The sequence below is a fragment of the Parasteatoda tepidariorum genome, chromosome 3 (genome assembly GCF_043381705.1).
Source record: "Parasteatoda tepidariorum isolate YZ-2023 chromosome 3, CAS_Ptep_4.0, whole genome shotgun sequence".
Classification (NCBI taxonomy): domain Eukaryota; kingdom Metazoa; phylum Arthropoda; class Arachnida; order Araneae; family Theridiidae; genus Parasteatoda; species Parasteatoda tepidariorum.
In genome coordinates this window covers 36,179,619-36,191,285 of record NC_092206.1, presented here as the reverse complement: position 1 = coordinate 36,191,285, position 11,667 = coordinate 36,179,619, and the positions used below count along the sequence as shown (strand labels likewise).

The following is an 11,667-nucleotide window of genomic DNA, read 5'->3' as shown; positions in this document are numbered from 1 at the left end:
AGGAAAAAGTAATGAAATAGAATATATGTGTGCCTGGTAGACAGTACTTCTTCAGGGAACACACTATCTACAAACACACATGAGCCTTTCTGTTGTCAGTGGAAAAACCAAAACTGACACTGCCCCTATCCATATAAGCTATCTTTGAAAATTACATTAAAAAAAAGATCATTCTCAATAAGATGGAGAATAATATCAAATCAAAAGTGTTTTAAGATTTTATTTGCAAAAAATTATTTCTCTTAAACACAAATATTAATGTTGGAGATGAACTTTTAGATAGTACATTTGAAGACTTTTTCTGAAGGTTTATATCACTTATAAATTGCTTCAGTGAAACAATCCGTAACTCACTTTTATTTTTACACAAATATTCAATGCTACTTAATTGAATTCTAATAATAACTGTTTTTTTTTAAGTATTTGAATGAAATATTTAAATTTCAAAGAATTGTGACAAAATTCTGTAATGCTTTTTGAGCTTTATAGAACTTTTCTTTTCGTAAAATTAGCCTCAAAGACATGTCATTCTTGTAAAGATTAATTGTCATTGATAAGAGCTTCAAAGTATATAATACCCTGAATGATGTCTTATAGTTTGTATGTTGCATGAAAAGAATTGTGTGGGGAGGATTATGATTTGACACGAGTGACAATAGTTATGATTCAGTGTCCAGGTTTGACCAATGGGAGGTATCTATCTATTGTTGCAGCAAAAGTACATAACTGTTACTTTAAAATTGTAATATTCATTTCGGTGTTGAACTGTGAGCTCACTTGTTATAGTTATATTAGTAGAAAAGTATAGTTACTTCGTTATAGTCTTGAAGCTTGGTGTAGTGAATTTTCTGTCAAGATTTTGTGGAAAAGTCTTAGGATCATTAACGATGTCTCTGCTCAAGGATATTAAGTAAGTTCTTCTTTATATTTTACTGATTTATTTATGGATTAATTAAGGCTTTTCATTCTACTATCTCCATTTTATTTAATACGCTCTAATTAGAAAAAAAAAATGTGGCTTACAGTTATGGTTCATCTGTGTCTGAATATAAGTTTTAGTATTTGAAATTTCTTAGTATTTGTAATTAGTATTTGAAATTGTTGGATATATTAGAAAATAAACTAGGAAAGTAAATTTGACTTAATATATTTTTAATTTAATGTAAGATTTATTTGATTAAATAATTTGTTTTCGAACTCCTCCAGAAGTTTTTTAAAGTTTAATTCTGTTTATTGCTGAAATGGTTTTCGGTATTTAAAATATTTATTTATTTGTTTTATAAATTATTTCAGCTTGTGGTATCAGGAATCAATTGATTCTGCATTTAAACGTCACAAATTTACTTTAAATAAACATCGATACAATTACATACATTATCTTCAAATATCTCAATTAATTTTGCCTTAAAGTGCTTAACTCCACAAATAGTTTTTTCTTATTTAAATTTAATTAACATAATTTCCTTAAATGTATTTTCATAATTAATGTTAATTAAAATTCATTTTATTACATATTTATTTTGTGGTATGAGGAATTAGGTGATTTTTCATTTAAACGTCCGAAATTATATCTCATTTCTTCTGTCTTTTGTAATTCTTTTTTTCTACCAAAGTAAATATTTAGATGGGAAATTGAGTGTATTAAATTATTTGTTTTTGTTGTGGTTTTTAGTTAAACTTAATTAAGTTTGTTGATGATATGGATTTCGTTATTTCAAATATTTATTAATAAATTTTATTCCGTGGTCTCAGGAATCAGTTGATTCTGCAACGAAGCCCCAGAAATAACTCTAAATATCTCAGCTTTTCCTTGCTATCATTTTTAATACCTTTTCTTGCAAAGCAAATGTGATATAATGTAATTTTAATTATATATAAGGTTTAGTTGTTTAGGTTATTTATTTTTGACCTAAGAAACAGTTTTTTTAAAAATTTTATTTAGCTAAGTTGATTGCTGAAATGGATTTCATTATTTAAAGTATTTATAATTCATTTTATAAAATATTTTATTCTGTGGTATCAGGAATCAGTTCATTCTGTATTGAGGTATGAGGAATTAGGTGATTTTTCATTTAAACGTCCGAAATTATATCTAATTTCTTCTCTCTTTTGTAATACTTTTTTTACCAAAGTAAATATAATAGAGAGTATTAAATTATTTGTTTTTGTTCTCCTGAAATTGGTTTTTAGTTAAACTTAATTAAATTTATTGATGATATGGATTTCGTTACTTAAAATATTGTTATTAAAATTTCGTCATAGTCAATAGTAGGCAGTGCTGTAGTAGTTGCAATGCGCGCATTGGCCATTACTTTTATTTGTTTTAGTATTTATTCGTTCAAAGTTACTATTTTGAATTTTTTAAATTAATAGATTCTGAATTAGTTTTGTTATTTTAAATATGTGGTAATGTTAAAATTTTGTCAAATATATTTTTTGTGAATAAACTTTCTTCATTTTATTTGCGAAAATGGATATTAAAAAAGCGATTACTTTTCGCACTTTTACCTTTAAAAAATTGAGTTTCCTTACATTTGAAAAATTAATGGGTTAAATACTTATAGAAATTTTTTTTCTTTTTTTTTTACACATTAATCTAATCTTTTTTGAAAAAAATTAAAACTTCATCAGAGACGTTAGAATATAAAAAGAGATTTAATCCATTAATCTTGAATTCAGCTGCTTATAAATAGAAAATTTTTGATCCAATTACGTCAGAAAATATTAATTTACGTCAAATTTAATTTGATTATTTGCAATTGATAAAGATAAATAAAATAGTATAATATTCGATTTGGTTTATCAAAAATAAAGTTTTTAATATTAGTTATTTTTCCAAATTCAGTTAAAATGTAAAGAAATTAAGAAAAAAAATCATACATGTGAAAAAGAGGGGTAAAATATGTACTCTGATTTACTGATATATCGCGTACTCTAAGAATAGCACCAAGCATGTCCTTAGGCTGTGAAATACTGTAGTGAAGGAGAAGGTTTTCTTCTTCACGGATGGGTTTTACTGAATTTGTTACGATATTATCGTTTGTCGATATTTATTGTGCCCATATATTTTTTGATATTCATCGTGTGTTTATATTTATCAATATTTAGCTTAAGTTAAAATTTTTTGCATTTACTATATTTCGTGAGAATATCCTTTAAATACCATTCTCGCGATAAATTCAAATTATCGACGGCTCACGAGATATCGATACATCGAACTATTAGCTCCGAGTTTGTTTGTGAATAATAAGTGAGTCCTAAATTTAAAGATGTATCGTGCACAGTAAGGATTAACTTAACGGAAGAAAAAGATATTTTTTACAGGAAAAAAACACTGTTTTAGAAACTGTTTCTGTTTTTCTCCGTTATCTGCTCACTGTAAAAAATTCCCGTTATTTTTGCAGACTTTATTTATATTTGCAAAGTAGTTTTTCTTACCGTATAATCACTCTTTCTTTTTCAAATCATTTTACTATTAAGTATAGAAAGTAGTAGAAAAGTATCGAAAAATACTTGATCTTATCTTTCAGTATAAATTAAACTGCGATCTGATTTTATTTTTAAATCAATATTTTAACTATATATTTCCTTAATATATAATTTTTCGGAAGTTAAGTTACCAAAAATTTTCGTTCTGGTAGGCCTCTATAGTTTAAACTTTTTTACACTTAAACTAGTTATTGAAATAATATATAAGATGAAAAAAGTTTAAGATTTTCTTCATACTGGGACGCTAGAGCTCCGGTAGTACAGAGGATCCATTGCTATGTCCCAGGTTCGAATCCCATCTTCGCGTCAACAGGTCGTACGAATGCTGCTCTCAGCATGCGCTGACCGCAATGCAGACATGAATTTTTCATAGAAATTTCTGTTGAAATAACGGAATATTCAGAAATAACAGTACTTATCTGATGAAAAAACAGACGCAAGTTTTTTTGAAAAAAAAAACTGTTTTTTTTTCTTCTGTAAAATGAACAATTATTTTAAGCCATTATTAACTAAATCACCATTCTTTAACAATATTTAGTTTGTCACACAAAAAGTATACTGAAGTTACTATGATAATACCGAGAAAAAGTTCAAATGAACTGTTTTCCTTTATTTGAAAAATATCGTCAATTGTTAAAACGCAGGATGCAACCCCAAAACCTAAAATTACGCAAGATATGATCTTAAGAAGTTACCTGGGGTGAACAAAACAATAGAAAAACTTTTATACTAATACATTTTTGTTTCAAATTTCTGTAAAAAAAAAACTTAAAGAATAATTTTATAACTTTAGAAGGGTTTAGATCATATAATTTCTCAAACATATAAATGAAAATCAGAGCTTTTTCAGAGGTTTGAAGGGCAGACACCATATTGTAAATGCAAAATAATGTTTTTGAACACAACATCCTATGCCGAAAAATATAGCAATAGATTTATATTTTTGTTAGTTACTCAGTTATTTTGGTTAGTATATACTATAATTATGCAAAATTTCGTAAGCCAAACTGAAGTATTTATGGAGATTTGGTCATTTTTATAAAATGTTTATTTTTTTGTCTTAGGTGCTTTGCTAAATTTAAAAAAATATTAAGTAAAATTGGACTAAAATTTGTGGAAGACACCTGTTCATTTTGGGTTTTATTTTAGAAAGTACAAAAGCTACATAGAAAACTGCTTGATACTCTATACGTTTTAAAGATGTTTAACTGAGACTTGAATATAAATTAGTTGCCAAGTGCGATGCATGTCAAAACTATGAAGAAAAAATGTAAAAATTTTCCAGCGCAAGTGCAGTAAAATTTTTTTCTTCATTACTCATATGTCGTGCAGTATTAAAGAATTTTTCTCAAATTTTAAAGCATGCATTTTGTAATTAATTTTAAATTTCTCTAAATATTCTGATTAATTTTATTGAATATTTTTCATTGAAGTTATCGAAAAACAACGTACGACAAGAAAGATATATTTTTTTCTTATAAAATTATTAATTCTTAGTTATAATTATTTAGCTTAATTTTATAGAAATTACTATATCTCCATAAATATTTAAGCTAGGCTTACTAAAGTTTGTGCTGCCATTGCATAAAAGAACCAAAATAATTCAAATAATACAAATTTATTGTCACATTGTTTGGTATAGGGTGCTAAAAATCGTATTTTTTTTCGTTTGTATTTCATTGTCAGTCCCTCAAGGGTCTTAAGTTTATTGATATGTATGAAAAATCGTATGATCTAAACACTTCTAAAGTTATAAAATAATTCGTTATGTATTTTCAGAGAAATTTGAAAAAATGTAGTAGTATAAAAGTGTTTCCATAATTTTGTCTACTACCTGTATCATTACAATTGTATTTATTAAATTTGCTTCATGCAAAATAAATTGCAAATGCTGTGAATGATAAAACTTAAAAAATAATTTCTCAATTTAGTTTATGTTGGAAGAATATTTATGACTCATAGTTGAAATTTTTAAATTGTTTTTAAAAATCCGAAATTTCTCACTAATGAGTTTAAAAGATTTATATCCATTTAACCATGCTTATAAACAGCAAATACTCCATATTCTGTACACTGTAAGAGATTTCGGATCATATTACGGTATAAAGTACCACCACTCATGGTGCCGATACTTTTTGCCATAAAATCCACTCTTACTGGAGCATGTTACGGAGCAAGAAATTTGATATATCGTAATTTTTGCAGTAATAATTACCGTAAAATCACTTTAATTAAATAAATATTACTGTAAGATTTTTAAGTATCTTATTTTATGGTAAATTTGGAGTGCACTGCTGATGCACGCACAGACGATGTACTTTATATCGTAATTTAATTAAAAAAATTTCACAGTGTAGCAACCATTGTGTGCTTTATTTCTATGAACTTTAATGTGCTGAATTGTTTCTGAGAATTTTTTCACTTTGATACTTGCAATATGGGCTAATAGTTTTTGGAGTCATCATATGTCAAGTTATATCAGGTTATAAGCGAAACAAGATACTACTTAAGCTGTTTAAGCTTAAGTTTTTTGATCTAAAAGTCTTACTTTAAAATTCCCATCATTAAAGTAAAATTTTTAAGAAAAGAATTCTTAAAATAAATTTATGTCGTTAATTTTTTCGAATCATGTAGTTTTTGAACCACTCCATATATGTGATTTTTTTCTTTAATGGGTTCAAGAAAAGTGTCATGTAGAATTAACTAAGCGGACACTGGAAATGCTGCGCACATTGTAAAAAATTCTGAAATCAATTACGGTAAAAATTACTGGTGCCCTTAGTGCATCATCTTCAAAATCCATTTTACTGCAAAATCCATTGTTACTGCAAAATTATATGTTTTTATTGTTTCTAATGCCATCTGTCAAATACCAGCAAATGTGTTATGTGAAACCAACCAAGGCATATGGTGCGTTTTCCTGCTTTCAGTGGCGCCATCTATTTCAAAGAACACGACTTCAGCCCCACACTTCCGTCACAGCCCGTGTTAAAGGATGAACCAATTCATACATCCACAGATCGTAATTTTGACCTAAATCAGAAAGCGATTAGTTAGAGTTCAGAGTAACTGATTTGTTATGGGAACTTGGAGGTTTTAGTGATCTGACAGTGCCATTTACTATACACGGGGAGTCTTCGCCAGTCTGGGATAGAGCTCACTGCTTCTCGGACATGGTTCCAACTCCCTACCAAACCAACAGGCTATTTCGCCTCTAATAAAATTTTATGCATTAGTTTATGGAATCACTTTAATTTAACAGAATTATTTATTTAATTACGGTGATTTAGTGATTTTACAGTAAAAATAATTGCAAAATTTGCAGTATATAAATATTGTCCCGAAAAATTTTACTGTGGAACGCACCAGCACACTGACTGCTAGTACTTTTTACAGCCATTAGTTTTGAAATTTTTTACGGCGTAATTTAATAACACCATTGCTGATACATTGCTTTTTTATGAAGTGTTTTGATTTAATTGTTTATATTTTGTTTCAGAATCTCTGCACCAGTTAGACCCTTTCAACAGATGAAAAGAAAAGCGGTTGAAGATATTGCTACTAAAAACAGCAAGAGTGTGAAAAGAGATCCTGAAACAGAGAAACTTCAGCAAACTCCCAGATGCCTATTTTTTCCGAAGTGCCGCATGGGTCAAAAGTGCCACTTCCAGCATCCAACCTGCAGGTATAATGCCGCATGCAGAAATCTGAAGTGCAAATACCGACACATTGGTCCAAGAAAAATAGAGCTCTTCGAGAACAAGGAGAACGAACAACCCAACAGTTTCCGATTGCTGCTCGAGAAATTAGAAAAGCAAAAGCCTAATCCATACAAATGGGTAAAACCTAAAGATATTGGTGCAAAAAAAGATGTACCATAGACGCAGAAAATTGGGGGGTTGAATAGGTATTTTAAAGAACGCGATTTTAATTAACAAATCAAATCCCGTATCCATNTTGTCCCGAAATATTTTACTGTGAAATATTTTACTCTGAGTGCCAGTACTTTTTACCGCCATTAGTTTTGAAATTTTTTACGGCGTAATTTAATAACACCATTGCTGATACATTGCTTTTTTTATGAAGTGTTTTGATTTAATTGTTTATTTTTTTTTCAGAATCTCTGCACCTGTTAGACCCTTTCAACAGATAAAGAGAAAAGCGGTTGAAGATATTGCTACTAAAAACAGCAAGAGTATGAAAAGAGATCCTGAAACAGAGAAACTTCAGCAAACTCCCAGGTGCCGATTTTTTCCGAAGTGCCGCATGGGTCAAAAGTGCCACTTCCAGCATCCAACCTGCAGGTATAATGCCGCATGCAGAAATATGAAGTGCATTTACCGACACATTGGTCCCAGAAAAATAGAGCTCTTCGAGAACAAGGAGAACGAGCAACCCAACAGTTTCCGATTACTGCTCGAGAAATTAGAAAAGCAAAAGCCTAATCCATACAAATGGGTAAAACCTAAAGATATTGGTGCAAAAAAAGATGTACCATAGACGCAGAAAATTGGGGGGTTAAATAGGTATTTTAAAGAACGCGATTTTAATTAACAAATCAAATCCCGTATCTATGTTTGCGCGCGATGAAAGGAAGAGTACTCGGTCTGTGCAATGAATGAGGGAAATGTTATTTGAGTAATGTTGTATGAATTAGATTGAAGAATATATAAAAGCAGATGTGTATAGTAAGTTAGTTTCTTTTTTAATGATTTCAATAAATTTTTTATTTCTTATTTTTTTGCACTGTGGTTATTTAAAAATTTATTTTGTTTCTGATTTATTGCTTTATTTAAATTTTTTTTCCAATTGCAAGATTTGATACAGCATTATTTATTCATTTATCGAGAAAAGAGTTTATTAGCTAATCTTTCCTAGAGCGAGATTATCATTCTTGCCACATTTAAACACACAGATTATTCAGTCTAGTGAATTTTTGCTTAGGATATATTAAATTAATTCAGAACTGTAATAATAATAAATTTCCCGAACCTTACATGGAAGTTTGTTGCTTATTTTAGCACTCATCAAATTAAAAAATGTCCCATAAGCAACAGTGTTATAAGTTTAAATCTGACATTTATTTAATGCTATATATTATTCCTATAAAAACGTTTTATCTGATCCCGTAATTTAAGGATAGTGTTTATTTTATCTGAATTAAAGTGGAAGAATTTTTTAATGTTACATATTCATTGAGAAATCAATCAAGGAGTTGATATTATGCTTTGTTACTTAACAATGAATGAAATCTCAGTTTCATAATAATCCAAATCTCTTGAAGTTACTTCTTTTAAAAATTCCTTATCCAATTCACACCAAACTCTAGTGTAGGAAATTTGAGTAGTAGAAGTTGGAATTTCAATTTTTTCAAATGTTACTTCAAGGGAAAAAAAATTCCATGATTTAAGTTTTTATGTTTTTTAATTTTTCTTAAAAAAAGTATTAAAACGCAGCAATTAATATATTAATATAATAATTTTTTATAAAGAATAATGGAAGCAAGTTTTGAAATATTAATATTGCTAACAAAAACTTTAACAGTTTTATTAAATTTAACACAAAACTGACTATAAATGTTTATGAAATGTGTTGTTTGTAAATTTTGAATGCTGCAATAAGTGTTCAGTACCTCTGATACATTTTGAAGTTAAACAAGCATGCAAACTCTAAAAAGATTCCATACTTCACACAGGTATATAAAGAAGTTCTGTGAAAATTTATGGGATAATAACTCACATAAAAACTATCAAATTTAAGAAATTCTATTTGCGATTTGTCGGTTACCTTATAATGTATTAAAAACTGGAATGCATTTCTTGATAAACTTTTATTTGTATGGGGCTATACGAAAAAGGAAAAGAAAACACACACTATTGTTAAATTTACTTATTGAAAAATTAGTCAAGCATCAAGAGGAATTTTAAGAAAATCATAGAAAATTAATAAATTTTTGTGATTTTCTTAATGTATTTTATCAAGAATAAAAACGAATAAGTTATAACGACTTCTACATCCATTTAAACGAAGTCAATTTAAGTAACAAAAAAAATGTGTACAATCGGTTGAAAGTTTTTGTTATTAAATTAAAAACAAAAAGAACTTTATTTCCCCCCTCTATTTTAAAACTTTTTTCCTAATTATTCATGGTATGACATTCACCATACAAATCGGGAGAGGCCTAGATCTCACCCACCCTCATTTTTTATGTTCATTCATTTATTCAACAAGACAATACTATATTTTTTGCAACAAGGGTAGAAGACTCATTAAGAACTATGCGTCAATAAGGAACAAAAGCAACTAGTGATTACTGATTATTTAGCATTTAATACTACCTAATTAAAACACAAGTATTTACTATTATGTAACTTAGATCAGTAAAGTGAATGATTGCTTGATAATAAGTAAACTCTCATTTTCTGCCTGTTTCTCAACATTAACTATGTTTTCCCAGATGTTATTTGAGCAATAAGCAGTCCCAATTCTCTCTTTAGTTCATTGCATTTGGAGTATATTTTCATTCAAATACTAAATAATGCAATTATAAATTAGTACTTTTTANGCCTGTTTTCTCAACTTTAACTATTAAACGATATTTCCAAGATGCTACTTGAACAATAAGCCGGTCCAATTCTCCTTTTAGTTCTGTATTTGGCTTTTACTTTCATTCAAACACTAAATGCAATTATAAGTTAATACTTTTTATAGCGCAGGTCTTAGATATGGTTCAAATCAAAGTAAAAATATTAAGAACAGAAATAGAAGAAATGTTTATGCTTATTTTAAATTCTCATACATTTATTCAACATATATTGAGAAAAAATAGTGAAATATTAAGAACAAAATATCAGAAAAAATTGTTTGAAAGCAAACATAAAAATTGGTCATATCTTAATGTCGAGAGGAGATTTAATACAGCAATTGAAAAAGTGAATTTAATTTAAAGGAAATAACACATTTCATACAGTTGATATGAAAAACTTAAAATAGGCTGTAAGGAATGAATTTTATCTTGAAAATAAGTACAAATAAATCTATCAAATGAAATTTAATGAGTAGATTTAATCAATCACTTTAAAAAAAAATCACATTTTGGGCAAAGGGTTTTAAAACTTATACATTTTACCTGGAGTCACAGCATACGTCTTAAACATTTCATCCAGTCATCGTTTTTTATGTTTTCTAATGTTTCTAACATGCCTCTTATTTTTTTAAACCAAGACTTACCCCAGTCGCCTCAGAGCAGATTAATAGTAAAATAGAGAAAAAGTATTTTTGCGTTTAGCTAGCTTTTATATTTATTTTTTATATATAATGTGAGTGATACACCTTCTCTTGGTTCTTTTTTCAGTATTGCTGCTGTTTGCATCCAAGTAAATGGTCTTGAACTTGATGCGTCGGCTCAAGTATGGTGACATATTTTTTCCGAAGTGTTTTTCCACGCTGAATCAAATAAAGACTCAGTAAAATTTGTAGAACTATTAGAAGTTGTTCAAAAGTTATAAAATTTTTCATTGATAAAAGGTACGGTTTTGTATTTATGCATATTGACTTGTTTGTCACTGTATATACACAAATAAATATATTTGATTATACGTATTTTTTTCTCTAAATAGACAGAGATCGAAACCAAATTAATAGAATTAATAATTTTGATGTTTTAAGTGTTGAAACGATTTAATTTATAAAAAGGCCTTGACTTACACCTACTTCCGATTCTACATTTCTTTCTAGGTAACTAAAATGAATAGTACAAATACTTTTAGTAATTATATAGCAATATCAAAAGTACTCATTTTGAGTGTCAAGAATCCTAATTCATAGAAAACATTTTGCTCAGAGAAGATAAGCACTTTCAAAGTTTAAGAGTAATTTTTTGTTTTTTAACAAGAAAATTTTCCAATTAATAAAATTTTTTGTGGGACATGACCTATACTGTAATGTATATACCGCGAAACTATTGAAAGTCTGAGTTTTTATATTTCATATTATTATAGCTAAAAAAGCTCCTTCAAAAATTTCTCATTTTATAAACCCTTCCTGTAAAGAGATAAGGCTCCCTATTTCAATAAATGATATAAATGCTTCTTTCTCGATTACCATGTGCATTTTTAATAATTATTATTACATTTTGTGAGAACCTTGATTTTATAAACCTTATTATTGCTTATTAAC

The 11,667-nt window shown here is 28.1% G+C and overlaps 1 protein-coding gene across 2 annotated transcripts; it reads left to right on the top strand.

Moving 5' to 3' along the window:
• Window positions 1–570: 570 nt before the first annotated feature.
• On the top strand, window positions 571–8,225 carry LOC107454951 (uncharacterized). Of its 2 annotated transcripts, none has more exons than XM_043057906.2 (2): window positions 571–910; window positions 6,989–7,434. In XM_043057906.2, the coding sequence occupies exons 1-2, from the start codon at window positions 888–890 to the stop codon at window positions 7,368–7,370; spliced, it is 405 nt and encodes a 134-aa protein (XP_042913840.1). In that variant the 5' UTR covers window positions 571–887; the 3' UTR covers window positions 7,371–7,434. The 2 variants fall into 2 exon arrangements, with proteins under 2 accessions (XP_042913840.1, XP_042913836.1); XM_043057902.2 differs by lacking the exon at window positions 6,989–7,434 and adding an exon at window positions 7,608–8,225 and having other exon boundaries at window positions 616–910.
• The last annotated feature ends 3,442 nt before the right edge of the window (window positions 8,226–11,667 follow it).

Excerpts from the sequence above, each read along its gene's own strand:
- LOC107454951 (XM_043057902.2), top strand. The coding sequence starts at position 888 with ATGTCTCTGCTCAAGGATATTAA. Across the intron at positions 911-7,607 it reads TCTCTGCTCAAGGATATTAA|AATCTCTGCACCTGTTAGAC; the intron begins GTAAGTTCTTCT and ends TTTTTTTTTCAG.